The sequence below is a fragment of the Gracilinanus agilis genome, chromosome 2 (genome assembly GCF_016433145.1).
Source record: "Gracilinanus agilis isolate LMUSP501 chromosome 2, AgileGrace, whole genome shotgun sequence".
In the NCBI taxonomy this organism is placed as follows: Eukaryota; Metazoa; Chordata; class Mammalia; order Didelphimorphia; family Didelphidae; genus Gracilinanus; species Gracilinanus agilis.
This window is the reverse complement of record NC_058131.1, coordinates 105,534,091-105,553,123: the sequence shown is the minus strand read 5'-3', so window position 1 is coordinate 105,553,123 and position 19,033 is coordinate 105,534,091. Positions and strand designations below refer to the sequence as shown.

The following is a 19,033-nucleotide window of genomic DNA, read 5'->3' as shown; positions in this document are numbered from 1 at the left end:
GACCATCAATGTGCTTTCTAAGGACTCACCGGTGTTTGTGTATAAGTGCATTGAAAGCCATGCCATCCCTCCAGCTAGTAGTAAAGTTGTGAATGTTGACATTGGGGTACCTGCAAAAGCCAATACAAAAGAAAAGAAAGAGAATATGTTGAGCAATAGTTGGTTCATTGATGATTATTTTAAAAGCAGTAAAGAGATCAGTCTATGAATGTCAAAAAGAAATTTTAACTGAGTCACTGAAATTGTAATTCAGATGAGGCAGAGAGCTTCTATGTTACCTGACTTGGCCAGTTTGTAATTCAGTCAACTATGGGTTAAAAGGTATATCCAATTTTTAAATTCCACATTTCTTTTAAAAAATTGTTTTAATACAATCTTCTTTCCTTTACATCATACTTTCCTGAAACACAGAACTCCACAATGCTGAGATTTGGGATTTTTTACTGATTAGGAAATAAAGGAATGAGGCAAAGTGGGATTCCATAAAATGGCATACATAGAAAGGGAAAAAAATAAAAGAATGCAATCCACACCCAACTAGTTGCAAAGTCCTGTGAATATTACCACCCCCCCCCAATAAACCTCTTACATTCATACTCTTCTCCACTACTAATCCAACTACCTAAATTCACTGAGGTTAGTAGTTTTTTCTTGTCTGACTTATTGTAATAGTCTCCAAACTGTTCATAAATATGTATGTTCTCTCTCCAAATTATCCTTCACACCAAATCATCTCAATCATCTGCAATCTCCTCACTCCCCAGTTCAATAACACCTCAGGTCTCATTTTGGCCAAAGAAAGAAGATAGGTCTGGATTAGTGGGAATAATGAATCTTCCTGAATTGATCAGATTATTTTAATTTACATTGCCCCTTTCCATTAAGCTGGAACCAATAGCCAGTGTGTGAATTCAAATATATACTTTATGAATTACATTATTCCTTGCTGTAACATTTGAGCCCTCTAGAGCAGTGATTCCCAAAGTGGGTGCTACCGCCCCCTGGTGGGTGCTGCAGCGATTTAGGGAGGCGGTGATGGCCAGAGGTGCATTTATCTTTCCTATTAAATTGCTATTAAAATTTTTAAAAAATTAATTTCTGGAAAGGGGGCAGTAGGCCAAAACGTTTGGGAACCACTGCTCTAGAGTATGGCTCCAATTCACTTTCAAAATCTTATCTCTTTCTACTCACCTGTTTCTGGATGTTTTAGCCAAAAAGGCCTCCTTGTGACCTAACCATTTTCATCTTTCCCTCTTCAATCCATTGGATGGTAAGCTCCTTGAGGACAGGGACTGTCTTTTGCCTCTTTTTCAAACTACTTTTTACTGGAGGCTGTTTTCTATACTGCATTCCTCCCAATTAGATCAGAAAATCCTTGAGAGCAGTCTCCCAAATCTATCTTTGTAACTCTAAGCATTTTCACACAGTGCCTTCCATGGAAGAGATACTTAATAAATATTTGTTTAATTAAGTGTAGCTCAGAGTCTGTAGATTTATTGGTCTCCATTATTTGAATAGTGAAGTCACTGAGACCCAAATATTCCCATTTCCTTTTACTACAAAGTAGCCAAGTTTCCCTTGTCATTGTCGGCATTGTCAGCTTATTTGTTTTTTCATACTGAAAGCAGGGCTAAACCCTGATTTTCTGATGGTTAAATAAACCTCTGTAGAGAGCTTATCACAATGCAGTCCTTTCATACATTGGAAACTTATCCATAATCTAGCCAAGAGTCTATTAAATACTAATTATTTATAATGACTATAATTCCATATTTATGCTTGATTATAGGTTTAGCACCCTTATTGTATTATAACCTCCTTAAGGGCCTAGAGCACCTAGAATAGTACTCAAAAGTGCCTAGGGGTACTCAAAAAAACACTTGTGGACTAATTACTTAAATTAAAGTCATGCCTATATATTTACTACTCACTATTACTGGTCCTAAAAATATCTGGAAAGAATAAACCCCATGAAAAAGTTTATCATCCACAATAGCCTGCCAATTTCAATGAACAGAGACAGAATGAACTAAAATTTAAGCATAGTGTTTCTTCGATAGGAGCTGAGTAGTTCAGATTCCTTCCCTTAATGAAAGCTGCCTGAAATATCAGCTGGGACAAGCTAACAAGATGGCCTCTTCTTCCTCTGCACTCCCCTTCCTGGTGGAGGTCAGTGGAGAAGACACACACTGATATGTCACAAGTGACTGGAGAGAAGTTCCAGCCCTGGAAAGAGCCTTTCCCCCAGAATCTCGCCTGTCACACTCACCCGGCTGTTTTCATCTGGCACCACAATAGCAATGCATCTTTGGCAGATTTTTTCTCTTTGTTGTCTTCTGTTTCCACACTGATATCTTGAATCTAAGATTCACAAAGAATATGAGTGGGATTAATGGGTCATTGATGAAATCTATGAATCAATAAGAACAAAATGTGTTTCTTGGCATTAGATACAACAGAGGAAGGTAAGATAGAAGGGAGGTCTAAACTGAAGGACAAAACAACTTTCTTTAGTTAGGAAAATAGGCCAGAACTTTAGCTAATGATTAGGGGGTAGATTTGACTAAAGGATCCAATTTTCTCCCCAAGTACATCCTTATTATTTTGCATAAGACAGTCACAGGGAGCACTATGAAAACTGGTGTGAATTAATATGCAAAGAAGAAACCAAACCATCCCTCCTCTCCTTACAACACATTTCATAGCCTTGAGAAATTGTGAGCTCAGCTCTTTACAGTAAAGCAACCCTTTCCGTGTAAAGGGATAGCACAGACATTGTCTAACAAACCCGTTCTCTGGCTCTGGGCTCCACCTTTTCCCACCAGTTGACTACTGACTCTTAACTCGAGGCTAATGTCACCTCCTAACTTCTTGCCCCACAGCAGTGACTAGCTCTTCTAGGAGCTCACGAGTTTGCAGGTCTCATTTCACGTGGATTATCTGTATTATCATTCAAAGTCTTCCATGTGCCCACTGGGCATCATCCTAGCCTCATGCCTGACCTCTAGACGCAGCTATGGTAGTCATTAGCATCTTGCACCCCTGGACTACGTTTCCCACAATTCCCTTTCCCTTTCCCGTACTTGGGCTATTACAGTGTTGGTATATGGCTTCGGTTTCTCCACCCTCTGGTTTTAATAACAAACTTTATAAATATTAAACTTGGAGGTATTGGATACTAATTTTAAAATTTACATTGATGAAGACTCAGAAAATAAAGTTCTCTTCATCAGGCCCAAAGTTCACCATCAGAAAGGCTCTGCTTTATCAGTGAACATGACACTAGAGGAGACATTCCCATCGGCTGTGCTGCAGCACCATCAGGACCGCCGGGGCCTCTCTCGATGTCTTGCTGCTGAAATCGCTTGTGTTGTCCTCCTCATTGGATTTTGGAGCTTCTTGGGAGCAGAGGCTGTCCTACACTTTTTTATTAACATTCCCAGAGCTTAGCACAGTGCTTTTGAATACATTGCACACATTAATGAATGCTTCATTAATTGATTCATTCCTATTAGCTGTAAACCCTATGAAGGCAGGAGGCTTATCCTGCCTTGTTGCTTGGCACAATGTTCTGGACCAAGCGGATACTAGTGCATTAATTATAAAGGGATAAGAAATCACTCTAAGTGTTGAACTATCTTATAATTTCTTAAGCAACCAAAATCCACGAAGATATAACAGAAAGAGTATTTACTTGACAAATCAGGAGGCTTGTAAGAAATAAGTTACATTTGTAGAGCACTTAAAGGCTTGTTAAGTGTTTTATATGTATAATCTAGTTTTACTAGGTGCTGTTATTCTCATTTTACAGATGAGTAAAATGAGGCTAATAGAGAGCAAGTGGTTTGCTCAGTGTCAGATAGCTAAGAAAGTGTCTAAAGCAGGATTAGAATTCAGGTCTTCCTGATTTCAAGTCAGGCACTTTAACCACTGCCTCCAGGTGTACCATAAACATTTGTAAACTTAAGGTTGTTAGAGAAGATAAGATCACTTCCATTCATAAAATTTTAAGATTCTAAATAATCCAAGTAGCCCTGGTTTCTGTCATTTTTCATCTCTCACACATTTTTCAATCACAGTAAAGCCCATCACCAAAAATTCCTTAAGATTCTTTATATGAAAAACTGGGAGTGGGGGGTAAAATACCCTAATTGCCCACATATAGGTCCCCAATCCCCAAAATGAATATTTGATAGACAAAAAAATATAAGTCTACATTAAAAAATACTAGCCATGAGCCATACTCAAGATTTTGGATAAACAAGATTTCTTGGGGTAAATGCAGCCTACTTCCAAATCAACAAGATGAGATCACTGGAATTTAATTTTAAACTTGCAAATGAGAAAAACCTAGCCAAAATGAAAGATCATTTTCTTCCTCCATTGCTCTTCCTGAGATAAGCTAATAAATATCATTTTAATGTGTTGTGAAGATGCCAATCTAAGTTTACAAAATCATTACCTCGAATATAGAGAATAAATAAGAGTGATTTGCAACTAAAGTTTGCAACCTTGAGTGGCCGCAGATCTGTTTTTCATGACTCATGGCTCATTTGGAAATAAAATCTGCTCATCTAAAATAAAGACATCCTCTACTTATTTGATTTATCAAAATCAAGGAGGATGCTTCTAATTTTTCATCCTTTCCCCCAGGTTACCCTCCTTCAATTGAAATGAAAGAAAAATGTAGGCCCACTGCAAAGTTAGAGTCAAGAGAGAAAAATTATTTAGACAAAATATAGTTTGAAAAAAAGAAAGGAGCCTGGGGCAAACAGGTTTTACTAAATACTGCCATATACTCACAATCTCCTCAATGGAGATCATAACTCATTGATGCCTATCAGTCCTATCTGATGCTCTCTTGTGTGAATCCTCTCCCATTAAAATAACTAAATACAACCCACAAATTTTAACGAACTGAATTTTGTTTGCTGGGAAAATCATCCTACTTCAGTATGAATCTTCTACTTGGTCCTTAGGATATCTCTGCTGTGACAGCCTAAATTTCAAATTGCTTTCCACTTTTGAACAGGCTGAAACCAAAAATAAATAAATAAACTGGCTCAATGGATAAGAGTTAGGTCTAGATTCAACTATGGTTTCGGACGTAAGAACACAAGCTAAAAATCAAGAGGAAACACAATGGGAAATTCAGGAGGGACATTTCAGAGATCCACATCGGGGGAGAGGGGACACATGGAAAAAAGGAACAGAGAAAAAGGGAGGGCTATTCAGCTTGAAACCTCTAGGCACTTTAATAATGTATTAGTCCTATAATAACGAGATCATTAACAGTATCGAGGATTAATAAAAGCCTTTTGCCATCCTCAATAACCCTATAATCTTCACTGTCAGGAAGGAAACAAACATTTATCAAGCGCTTACTGTGTACCAGGCACTGTGCTAAGCATGTCACATATATTTTCTCCATTTGATCCTTATAAGCCTGGTATTGAAGTACTATTATTATCCTTATTTATCAGTGGAGGAAATGAGGACAGAAAAAAATCCCACCACAAAAGCATTCATACAGGACACTGGTAAACTAGATGGCCTAACTAGGAGGGTAATGAGGCAGCCTTTCCTGGGTGGCTTGTGAAATGAGCCTCATTGCTCACAACAGTCAAAAGAGCTAATGAAGTCACTTCTTCACGGGAAGTTTAGGTCACTGAGAAGGTTTACTTAGAAGCAACACTATGTAGATCCTGGTCTCTCTCCATCCCACGGACAGTAAAAGGTCTAGATGGGTATCTGAATGTTTATTTTTGCATCTCTTTCTTCTCCCTCATGGACCAAAGAGTACCTAAGGGGCGTCTCCAAAGATGACTCTTGTTGGGGAATTTCCTATTCAGTCTGGGAAGTAAACCAAGAAGATAACTAGTGAGAGGTCAGAGCCATTGTCGCTGACAGAATAGAATGGAGGCTGGCAATGCATTACACAATTTAAGGATACCAGAAAAGACCTGTGGAGCACTGACAAACCAGTTACTTTTCTCAGTGGAATGTGAGACTGGGGGAAATGTGGCAGATAAACAACTTCTGTCAAGAGAAACTATAACTATGGTGTTTCATGTCCAGAATTGCCACTGACCTAAGGCATCCTCTGACAGTGACTAAGGCAATATGGCACCTTCTAATGAAATCAAGAGTTAGAATTTGAAAACTTTAAAAAAGCTCTCTCGTTCTCAGGTTCCTTGTGTGTTAAAAACACAGAAGAAAGAGGAGGAGGAGGAGGAGGAAATGAAAGAGGAGGGGGGAGAGGACTAGATGACCTCTAATGTCCCTTCCAGCTTTACAGTACTAAGAATGACTGTGAGCAGCTTACATGCCGTGGGCTCATGCCAAATCTGTGCAATTTCTACCAAGCACAGGCAGTGACCCCTAAGGCCTTGTCTTTTATTACCAAGTATAGCCCTATGAGGAAGGAGATGAAGGAGGATGATGAGGAAGGAGAAATCAAAACTTGTACTCTCTTTCTCTTTCTCTCAAAAATAAACAAAATGTGTGGCTACAACTCTGCTGGGTTTTTGCACAATCTTATCCATAGGGCATGACCTCATGAGCCTAGCTAACAGCCACAGAGCACAGATACCTAAAATCTGTGTCTTAGGAGGGCCAGGTGGGGTTGGTAAAAGAAAGGACAGACATTTTTGACAGGGCAGAAGACTGACAAGAAGAGAATTTGCAAATGGATTCTATAGCCACCAAGTTTTCCAAAGTATTGTCTATGCTCTATGATGCTGCACACACCAATGTTCCAGGAAGTAATATCATCATAGTCTAACACCTCGGAATGTGGAAGCTAAAGTTTCAAATGAAATTCATATTGACAGTGTTTTGAGAGGATTTTACAATGAAGAATCAATCTGCAGAAATGTCTTAGTGTTGCATTCTTTACCTGGAACCGCAAAATGATGGTCCAGATGAGACCAAGAGTCAGTCGATGATTCCCATCCACAATGTCATGGGATCCCATGTTTTCAAGATGTACTCTCTGCTCTTTCAGAAACTGAAGGGCTTTATCCACATTCTCCAGACAATGGATGCGCATTCTTCCCTTTGTTGGTTTGGGCTACAAAACAAGAAAACAGAATTTAAAAATGTTATTCAAAGGGACAGAGAAGGGTTTGGTGTCCATAATCCAGACAATTTTTATACTAGCACTAAACATGAGTAGGTTCAAAATATTCATTAATTTGGGTCTAGGAAATAACAGAGTATCCCCAAATTCCAATTGCACTTTGAAGTTTTAATGGCAGAAAACTGCACTAAGACATTAAATAACTCTATTATTAATAGTGATTTAATCATGCTATTAGGCAGTTCTGCTTGATTGTTTTGGTGGGGGTGAGGGGAGGTGTATTTTATAGTATAGTGGACAAATAACAATTTAATAAGAGATGCTTTGTATCCAAACAAAATGTATTACTCCCTCTTAAAATTAGAAAGAGCAATAAAATATTTACAACCTTATAAAATAAAAAATAACAACAAATAGGGCTTAGCAAGCACTAATATGACACTTTTAATGAATTTTTTAAAAACTCAAGAGTCACATAAATTAATATCTTTATAAAAGGAGTTCTATACCTTTGAGTTTGGAGTTTTAAGAAAAGTGCACAGATTTTTCTCAACTACTTCCTATACTGCTATCTCTCCAGGATTTTTTCAGTTATGATTAACAGTCAAATATTTTTGTTAAGTATAAGCTTTAGGTTGCTAGTCTACTGATATTTTCTAATGTTTATCTAAAAATAGGAAAGGAGTGCCACCTCATACCTAGCAGACTGGCTAATATGACAGCAAAGGAAAGTGATAAATGTTGGAGAGAACTTGGCAAAATTGGGACACTAACGCATTGCTGGTAGTGTTGTGAATTGATCCAACCACTATGGAAGACAATTTGGAATTATGCCTAAAGGGCTTTAAATGACTGCCTGCCCTTTGATTCAGCCATACCACTGCTGGGTCTGTACCCCCAAAGAGATAATAAGGAAAAATACTTGTACAAAATAGATGCACTCTTTGTGATGGCAAAAAATTAGAAAATGAGGGGAAGCCCTTCGATTGGGAAATGGCTGAACAAATTGTGGTATATGTTGGTGGTGATGGAATACTATTGTGCTAAAAGGAATAACAAACTGGAGGAATTCCATGTGAACTGGAACAACCTCCCAGAATTGATGCAGAGTGAAAGGAGAACCAGGAGAACATTGTACACAGAGACTGATACAATGCGGTAAAATTGAATGTAAAAGACTTCTCTACTAGCAGCAATGCAACAATCCAGGACAATTCTGAGGGACTTATGAGAAAGAACATTATCCACATTCAGGGAAAGAACTGTGGAAGTAGAAATGCAGAAGGAAAACATATGATCACATGGTTCAATGAGGATATGATTGGAGATAAAGAATCTAAATGATTACTTCAAATATTAATATGGAAATAGGTCTTGATCGATGATACATGTAAAAACCAGTTGAATTGCTCTTTGGCTATGGGAGGGGGGAGGAAGGAAGGGAAGGAAAGAATATGAATCATGTAACCATGGATAAACATCCCTAATCAATCAATCAATTCATTAATTAGAAAAAATAAACATAGGAAAGGAATGATAGAGCACATAACCAATGGAAGAAAACTTCCAAGATTGGGAGAGAAAACTAATTTATCTTGACTGCCATTATCTAAATCTTTCCTCTTCCTCCCCTCAAAGACTGGATCACCTAGAAAGCTAGGAGGCTCTAAGAAGAATTATTTTGAATGAATACACTGATATTGTAAACTGTAACAAAAGGGGAAACATGGGAAGAACTGTATGAACTGATAAAGAGCAAATCAAGTAGTCCAAGGAAGAAATATACACACATGTTGACAATAATGTAAATAAAAACAATATTAAAATATTAAAGAATTCGGATTAATTGCAATGACCAATCATGCTTCCAAATAACAGCTGCCAATCCCATTTCTATTGATGCATCAGCTAATCAGTAAAAAAAAAGGTTCCTGTGAAGTGCATACTCAGGTTGGGTGCATTAGGATTATAGAGAGAAGCAAAAGCAGAGGCTCTTCTCCCTAATGGGGAAGACAGAACACAAATCACTATGAATTTAGATGCTCCACACAGTGGGAGCGCTTGGGAGGGGGCTATGAGAAAGGCCTCCTCCTTCAGAAGGGGGGATCTGAGCCAAGTTGTTAAGCAAAGCCAGGGAAGATGAGGAGGAGGCAGAAGTGGGACAGTGAGGGGACAGCAGGCAGGAGGCAGAGTACAAAGGCCCAGAGACACAAGAGGGAGCGTGTCCTGTGTGAGGATCACAGCACACCTGAACACGGGTCACAGAGAAAGAGGAGGTAGCAAACAGCTCTGAACATAAAACAGATGCCCAGGAAGAATATTTAAGGTTCCGCTACAGCTCTCTTGTTTGGTTTTTGCTTAACTTTCTCTTTGTTAGAAGAGGATGATTTAACAGGGAATTTTGGGGAAATGACGAATACAAAAACAAATCCCATTACTAAAACCTAACTCCTCTGCCTGGCTTAAAAGACCTTCTCTGTGGTGGAGTCGGAACAATTTATTCAGTCTCCTGGCCCACAGCTTTAATACACACTCTCTCTTCAGCGACACAGGCCTTATTGTACCCTAAACATGCCATGTTCATTCCCACCTCGGGATTTTATTCCTCCTCTTCCCTTCCCCCAGGTCCTAGAATGTTCTGCCTACTCAAAGAGCAAACATTTAAAACCGATCTCAAATCCCAACTCCACCATTCATTTCTTTAGACCACTCTGGCCCTCACTGATCACCCCCTTGTTCTCTAAACTCCTACAGAACTTCGCAGGTCTATAATTTACCATTGAGTTGAGTTCTTTTCATTCTTCTATTGCTTTATGGATTAATGGTTTCTGACCAACTATACTTTCTTATGGGCAAACATTCTACTTTGCTCCACAATTGAACAATCCTCAGCACACCCACTGAGTAAATGCTTGACAAACTGATATACAAATATAAAATACAAATATAAAGAAAGAGCCCATGGACTGACTAGCTATGTGACTTCTGAGGCCAGTGATTTCTCCATTCTACACCTCAATGTCCTTATTTATAAAACAAATATTAGATTAGAGACCCTCTAAAGGTCTTTCCACCAGTAAATATACAATTCTATGAAATACATTTTGAATCATTGCTTTAAATTTTTTTTTCCTGATTACATGTACAGTTTTTAACATTTGTTTTTTGTTTTTTAAATTGCATTCCAAATTCTCCCCACCCTCTCTGAGATGGTAATTTGATAGGTAATATAAGTGTAAGTCATGCAAAATATTTCCATATTAATCATGTTATGGAAGAAGACACTTATCAAAACAAAACCCACAAAGAAAATAAAGTGACAAATTAATATGCTTCAATCTGCATTAAGACTCCATCAGTTCTTTCTCTGGAGGTGGACAAGACCCTCCTACCTCCTTCCCTTCCTAATATTAGTCATGTTGATAAACAGATCAGAAAAAGACATGCAAGAATAAAGAAAAAAATTTAAAGTATGCTTTAAGTATCATTAAGATTCAATATATCAGTTCTTTCTCTAGAGATGGATAGCATTTTTTTCTCTTAGATCACTGTACTGTTGAGAGTAGTTAAATTATTTACAATTGAGCATCATACAATACTGCTATTACTGTGTACAATGTTCTGGTTCTGCTCATTTTACTTTGCATCAATTCATGTGTTTCCAGGTTTTTCTGAGAACATACCCTTCATCATTTCTTATGCCACAATAGTATTCCATTACAAGCACATACTATAACTTGTTCAGTTATCTGCTAATTGATGAGCATCCCTGCAAGTTCCAATTTTTGGCCACCACAAAAAGAAGTGCTATAAGTATTTCTGTACATACAAGTCCTTTTTCATTAAAAAAAAAAAATATCTGGGATATAGATCTAATAGTGGTATTACTGAGTTGAATGAGCATGCACCGTTCTAGACCATAGTTTTAAATTAAATGGTTGAATCAGTTCACAAATCCCCGGAAAGTGTGTATTGTCTCTATTTTCTCACATCCTCTCTAATATGCGTCCTTTTCCATTTTCTGTCATAATAGCCAATCTGATAGGTGTGAAATGGCACTCAAGAGTTGTTTTAATTTTCATTCCTCTAATCACAGTTTTAGAGCATTTTTAAAATGTCTATACAGCTTTGAGAACTTCCTGATTACATATCCTTTAACCATTTATCAGTGAGATTGGCATTCTTATGAATTTGATTCAGTTCTCTATGTAGTTGAGAAATGAGGTCTTCATTAAAGAAATTTGCTGTAAAATTTGTTATGATTAATATGTATTTTCTTCAAACCTAATTTTCCTTCTATTTATCTAACCTGTCTTCTCATCTTTTCCATCTTCAAGTGTTTTGCTGCTGACTATAGCCTCCCCCAATCTGCACTTTCTTCTATCAGCCCTTCTCCCTCCACTTTTCACTTTCCTCTCTCCTACTTTCCTGAAAGATAAGATTTCTAAAACCAAGGTTATTGTCTCTGAGTCAATTCTGATGAGAGTTAGTCCTTGCCCACCTCTTTTATGTAAGATAATTTATTCAATTCTACCTCTCTTCCCCTTCTCTCAATGCATTCCCCTTTTTCTCACCCCTTAATTTTTAAAAAAAAATATCATCATCCCACCATACTTAACTCAAACCTGTGGCTTCTGCCTGTATACACGCCTTCTAAATGCTCTAATAAGAACAAAGTTCTCAAGAGGTACAAGTATCATCTTCCCATGTAGGTGTAAACAGTTAAACCTTACTGAACCTTTATAATATCTCTTTCTTGTTAACCTTTTCATGTCTCTCTTGAGTATGTATTTCACAGCTGACTTTGGTCTTTTTTATCAAGAATGCTTGAAAGTTTTCTATTTAACATTATCCATTTTACTTCCCTGAAGGATTATACTCAAGTTTTTCTGGGTAAATGATTCTTTTAATCCTAGTTCCTTTGCCCTCTAGACTATCATAACCTGGGTCCTCTGATCCTTTAATGAAGAAGTTGCTAAAGCTTTTTATCTTAACTGTGACTCCATGATGTTCGAATTGCTTCTTTTTTGCTTCTTGAAATATTCTAATTGACCTAGAAGCTCTGGAATTTGATTATAATATTTCTGGGAGTTTTCAATTTGGGATCTCTTTCTGGAGGTGATCAATGTATTTTTTCACTTTCTATTTTACTCTGTGGTTCTAGAATATCAGGCCAATATAATTTCTTGAAAGATGATGTCTAGGCTCTTTATTTGATCATGGCTTTCAGATAGTTCAGCAATTATTAAATTATCTCTCCTGGATCTATTTTCTAAGTCAATGCTTTTTCCAATGAGATATTTCACATCTTTTTCTCTTTTATCATTCTGATTTTGTTTCATTGTTTCTTAATGCCTCATGGATTCATTAGTTTCCATTTGTCCAACTCTAATTTTCAAGGAATTATTTTCTTCAGTGAGCTTTTGTATATCTTTCCCCATCAGGCCAATTTTTTTCTTTTTAAGTTCTTTTCTTCAATGGATTGTTGTGCTTCTTTGCTCATCTGGCCTTTATGTTTTTAAGGTGTTATTTTCTTCAATACTTTTAACTTCAAAAACTATTAACATTGGGCTGTGTTCCTGGCATGAAAAAAGCACTATGCAAAGCTTTGGGTTTTTTTGTGCACTGGCTTTCAAAGCTAATTCAGCAGGTCTGTAAGTTTTCAGTTCTTCCAAGGTGTTATGATTTAAGGGGAGGAGGCATGTTTACTATTCTCCTGGCCCATGTACTGGTCTCTGAAACACCACAAGCACTCTTTCTCACCCCTCTAGAACTATAACCAGTGTCCCAGCTCCCCTGTAGCCACAAGCACTAATATTAGTGTTCCTTCTCACCCTGGACAATGCAATAGAGTCCTACTTCCAGTGCCAGGAAAGGAAGTATCATAATCTCCTTCTAATCAGTTGTCTGACTCCTGTGGGCTGAGCATTCTGGAAGTCATTAATGCTGATTCAAACACTATACAATGCTAGCCATTACTATTAGTTACGATGGTAAGATGAGTTGATAATAACATTGATGGAAAGAAAAAGAACAGCAATGAAACATTAAAAAAAAAAGAAGTGAGTAGGAAATTTAGAAGGGAACATAAGCAAATAAGAGTTGTTTTGCTTTTTAAAAATTATGCATAAAGCATACTGTTTTGTACACAATTCTGTCTTTTTTCTTTGTATAGTAAGATGTTTATTTTTATGAAAATTTACACCTTTACAACATTTACAGATTAACACCCACGCCGCAGCCTCCTCCTCTCAAAAAGGACACCTGTTTCAAATCTTTGGTATGGAAAAAACCCTTTGGAGGGAAAAACTACCAAAACAATTTGAATTTAATTAATCTGAAGGTCAGCAAAAGGAACATGTAATTATCTGAGTTGCCTATTCTAGTTGCCAATCTGCCTTGGTCATCAGAGTTCATGTATACTGAGCAAATCACAAGCTCAATCCAAAAACAGATTCAGAGAGATCTGTGATGTAAGATGAAACATTAACCTTCAAAAGGTGCACCCAGTTTTTTCAGAGTAGCAACACAGCATTTACTTGTTTCACAAAGTGCTTTAGGGAATATCATTTCCCCCAATAATGCGATTTCTAAATTGCAGCAGATCTGCAGTTTTTTGCAAAGCAAAAAGTAATTATTGATAATGTCCAGTTGTATGACAGATTGTGTTTTAAAAGGCAGTAAGTCGCTGGGGTTGGGACTTGAAACACATGGCATGAATAAAACATTAATGATAATTCTGGGTTGTCAGGCAGCTCATGGAATCTCTACTAATAACAATGATGCTATAGTTTTCTAAATTTAGGGCAGCCACCTTCCCAGCTACAGTACCATCATCTTCTCCTACAGAGTAAAAAGGGGTGGGGACGCTGGTGAGAGGAGATTCTCAATGGAGAATCAAGCAGTTTGGGGATTATGATTAGGAAGGCTGGGAAATGTATGTAAGGAAGGGAAGGGAAGTCAAATGAGTCACTAATATTTTCTAGGGGCTAGGGAGTAGGAAGGCAGAGGCTTCAAGGCTTAGGTGGCTACATCTGTTGGGAACACTCAAGGGTAAGAAGCCGTGGAACAGGATCAAGAAGCAACAGGGAGGTGAGACTTTTGACAGGGACATAGTTGTTCGTATTTATAAAGACCTTTTGTTAGCTACTGTTTGTAAGTCAGGGGCTTCCTGTATGGCTAAAGATATCATTTTTGCTGAAACATGTAACAGCACTTACAGAAATTGGTCTCCTTTGTTTGACTCAATGAATATATAAAGCTTTTACTAGAATAACCCAGAGGGGACAAAATATCTATATACAAAGATTTTATTATAACCACATCTGTATGAGAACTGTTAGAACTCACACTGAAAAGGACAATATACAGATCATGTAGTTTGACAGCCTTATTTTCAAATGACTGGGCTTTTGACAAAGATAGCAAAGTGAGTTAGAAGGCACATGCAGGGCTGGATTAATCCCTTCCTCTACCAATCTAGTGTACTTTTTAGTCGTCTTCTTCCTTTAGTCATTCTTCAGATTGATGATGATAGCAGCCAGTGAGTGTGTGCTTTATGTGTACGCACACACACATGAACAAATATATATACCTTTAAGGTTTGCAAAGCATTTTATGTATGTTGAATCATTTGTATTTGATCCTCAAAACAATTCTGGGAGGGAGGTGCCATGTAGTTGTTGGTCCGTTGTTTCAGCCATGTTCGACTCTCCATGACTGCATTTTAGGTTTCACTGCAGTGCTTTGCCATTTCCTTTTTCCAACCCATTTTACACATGAAGGATTGAGGCAAACAGGGTTAAGAGACTTACCCACGGTCACATAGCTAGCAAGTGACTCAAGATAGTATTCATGAGGATGAGCCTTTATAAGGCCAGAGCTCTATCCACTGCACCACCCAGCTGCCAGGTGCTATAGTTATCCCTATTTTACAGATGAGTAGCCTGAAAAAGGTTAAGTGACTTGCTCAGTCACAGACCCAGCATGTTTCTGAGGCAGGTACTGACGAGCAGAGGCGTCCCTGACTCGGCCTAACATTCTACCCACAGTGCCACTGGCTGCCTCTCTAATCAATCTCCTTCCTTAGAAATGGTACCCAGAACTGTACAAATACTCCAGAAACTGTTCGACCAAGGCAGAGTACAGATAGCCTAAACCTCCCTCCTCGCTCTTGGAAGCTACGCCACCTATTCACTTAGCCCAAGGCTGGATCAGCTTCCTTGGCTCCTGACTCAGGCTTCTAAGTCCATTATGACTCCTAGACCATTTTGACGTGGACTTTGTCCAGCTGGCTGAATCTATCCTAATGTACTATGATTATCTAGTCCATCCCTCTTCCTCTTTTCCCTACAAATAGCATAAACATTTCCCTAGAAACCAGGTAAACTGTTTTTATGGAGTTACTTTGATCTAATCAAGTAGTAATTTTCAAAAAGACAAAAAGTTTGTCTGCTGTTCCCGTTTTTAATGAAGTGACGCTAGTTTTTTTTTTTTAATGATTGCCGTTTTCTGAATATTCACTGACCATTTTTTTCATATATCCTAAATCTTCTAAGTATACGGACAAAAGCCAAACAGCTTCCTCCCTTTCTTTGTGTAAGTGGAAAACTATAGGTGTGGAATATTATATACGCTATGAGATATAGTTATCCGCTTAAGGTGATTTTGCTGAACTTTCTTTAAGAGATAGCTTTCTAAGGAGTAAGAAGGAATATATTTGGTAATTTAAAAGATAGAGGGAAAAATAATTAAAACAAGGCTAGAATTCTCTTAAGAATCAGTTGTGTTCACTGGTCTATACCTGTAGGTATATTTTCTGTCTTTTTAAAAAAATAGACATGAAACTTCTCTGCTTCCACAAGACACCTTTTCTAGATCTTTTAAATATCACTGACAATACCGTGATGATCAAGTCTGTCCCTTCTTTTAGAACCTGAAGAAGGGAGTTCAGCTGGGTCAGGTAATATGAATATATCAAGGGCAACTTTGTGTCCATAACTTTTTTTTTTGATTATCAAGTGTCTAATGGCCATTTTTGTTCTGTCCTTTCCAGGTCCAACCAAAGGAAAGAAAAGCAAATCAAGAACTGGGGTGCTAACTCCACCCTTGTCTGACTAGTTATTTTACTGCTGCAAGTAGACAATTATTCCTTTAATCCTACTCAAAATACCTTTTAAAAAGCCTTACTCTTTAAAAAATTATCTTTAGCTCTTTCCAAACTGACCTCTGTAGGCCTGAGTTTTTCGGCAACCTGGTTCTGTATTTGTCTTGGCTTCCATCTCTGTATGTTATCTTTTAAAAATTTAAAGTGGTAGTTGCTTGGTCTTATCACACTACTCCGGCTTTTTATCTTCTTGGATCAGATTTTTGATCACTATTTTGAGTTTTATTCCTGCAAGTTCTCCAATCCTCCCAGGCTGATTTCAAAGAAGAATTTTAATTCACGTGTTGTGCTAAAATTTGGATGCCCCATAAGTAGGATGCAGATTAGACTAAGCCTAACTTTCTTCTCTTCCATGATAAACTCTGAGGTCTCATTCAAGTATAAAGGAACATATATGGATTTTTTTTAATGTAATGGTTTTAGTAAAGCATCACTTCAACTACACCAATCAGTTCTTCCCAATTGGCAACAATCAAAAGGACAAGAAAATTGCATCTTGTTTGTTCTCTCCAGGTTTTGAAGGATGAAATTATGATTGAAGTAAATGTAAGTATCCTATAATGAAATGGACAACCTATAGTAGCAGGAATTTATTAATGTAGATTAAAAGAACAAATAGTATATCCAATTTATAATTAACCCAAAGGATACAAAATGGCTGTCTGTGTAGTCCTACATCTCTCTTCCCAAAAAGCAAAGAATTATTATACAATTACTTGTATTTTTTTATAGCCAATATAGATTTATAGTCAATCCAGGTAATTCAAACAAAATACTTTGAGTCATTTTATCAGTTTGTTATCCCATGAGATAACTCTAGAAAGACTCAACTTTGCTCTGCAATTTGCTCTGAATTTTATATCTTTTTCCAGCAAACTTATTCAGAGGTAAAAAAAATTTTTTTCCTCTGCCAGCAAACAGGAAAAAAGTTTCCTTAAGAAGAGGGAGGATAATTAACCTCAGAGTCCAGTAAGTTCTTTACAACATCTCAGCAGAACTTGGGTCTGAGGGGCATACAAACCATCTCCCATGAACTGAGGAAGTTTAATAAATCAGCACAAACATACCCCACACACTTAGTAGCCTGTTCATATAAATAAAATACTTGCTTGACTGGTTTATTTATTTGAATTTTTTTTTCCCTTCAAGTATCCCAGCAAAGTGTTATAATTCAGAAAGCAATGAATTGAGAATCAGGAGACTTCAATTCCATGGGAACACTGGTAAGGCACAACTTCTGTGGACTTCAGACTAGATTAGAATTAACCTCTAAAGTCAGTATCTTAGATTTAGACCTAGAAGGAACCTCTGAGATCACCTAAATTCATTAAACGTTACCAATAAAGAAACAATAGGCCCAGCAAGATAACTTGCGAAGGTCACATAAGTAAGTAACAACTCTAAAACTGTGAGCTTCTACAATTCTCAATGGACTTGTCACTTCCACCTCTAAATTGATAACCTTAAGAAAATGAAGTGAGAATAGAAAAAAATATATAGGAGCCAAATAACAAAAAAAAAAAAATTGGGGGAAAACATTACTTTTCAAAGCTCAAGATGCAAAAGTAACATAGTTTTTTAGGAGAAATGATGACCCTGCCTCCAAACACTCCTTTTCGTATATAATATATTTTATTATCCCTAAAGAGACATCATAGCTATAAAGGGCTAAAATGTTAACACTTCAATTTTGAAACAAATCAAGTCATCAAATGACTTCAAAATTCAGAAATTCCATAATTTTATTGAAGCACAAAAAGATGGTCCATAAAAGCTGTGATGTTGCATATATTTTCCAATAAGAGTGATATATATGCAAAAACAATGGGAGAAAAGACACCCAGTTTTATAGCAATGCTAACCTTCTAGGCCTAATCCACTGAAAACTATGACAGCAGAGGAGGGATGGGAAATAAATGAACAATTTTGTAGACAGCGCTCTTGGGAAAGAAAGGGAGGGTGTTTTAGAGTGAGGAAGTAGTATAGTCCCATTCAAGTGTGCTTTTTCAATATGCAAACACATGAATCATGATCCTTGTTTTCTATATATCTTAAAGCCATATAATCCTGGCCTCATTTTGTGGAAAACCTGTTTGAATTAGCAAAATAGCTTTGCTTCCACAAAAATCAAAATAACTCAAATTAGGCCATTTTTTTTGTTACAAGTCTTTATGTTACATACTATTTTATGTTACAAGACTTTAAGATATCTGCTTCAATTTTCATTATTGTTTCCTATTGATGAGATCCTTACTTTTCCTTAGTATCCCTTATCATACCTGTCCCCCACTCCCCACCAACCTTCAACTTTAGCTTCTGGGGATCAAGAATTGTTTAGGGCTTTTTTGTCTTTATATCCAAGGTTTAGCATAGTGTTCTCTTCCTAATATAAGCAGGATAACAGTTTCTGCACTGAATTGTTCAATTCAAATATATTTTCTGATTCTCTATTATGGATATAGAGTGTTCAAATATACAGTAAGGGCAGTTACTGACCATAAGACTTATAACCCTAGGAAGGAAGAACACAAGTACATACATAATCTCTTTTCTTATAGAAGCTCCTATTCTTTGAAGTTCTTTCATTTACATTAATCTCATTAAGTGGAAAGGTCTTCTCAAGGGAAAAGGTTAATCTAAGGGGTAGTATTGCTATCCTGTTTAAAGTAGAGGACACAAAGAAGGATGGATAGATGGATGGATGGATGGATGCAAGTGTGAAGGGTTAAAAATTTTGGGTAGGAGTTTGAGAAAAGTACAAAGAGCAGATTGATAAAACACAAACA

At 37.2% G+C, this 19,033-nt stretch overlaps 1 protein-coding gene across 2 annotated transcripts in view; it reads right to left on the bottom strand.

Annotated features, from left to right (window-relative positions):
• SPTBN1 (spectrin beta, non-erythrocytic 1) overlaps positions 1–19,033 on the bottom strand; it is a 191,675-nt gene that overhangs the window by 70,577 nt on the left and 102,065 nt on the right. For both annotated transcript variants that reach the window (XM_044663335.1, XM_044663336.1), the window contains exons 3-5: positions 6,899–7,072; positions 2,270–2,361; positions 30–110 (exon numbers count right to left, since the gene is read on the bottom strand). In XM_044663335.1, the coding sequence (XP_044519270.1) occupies positions 30–110; positions 2,270–2,361; positions 6,899–7,072 (347 nt within the window). The remainder of the gene's footprint in view (positions 1–29; positions 111–2,269; positions 2,362–6,898; positions 7,073–19,033) is intronic.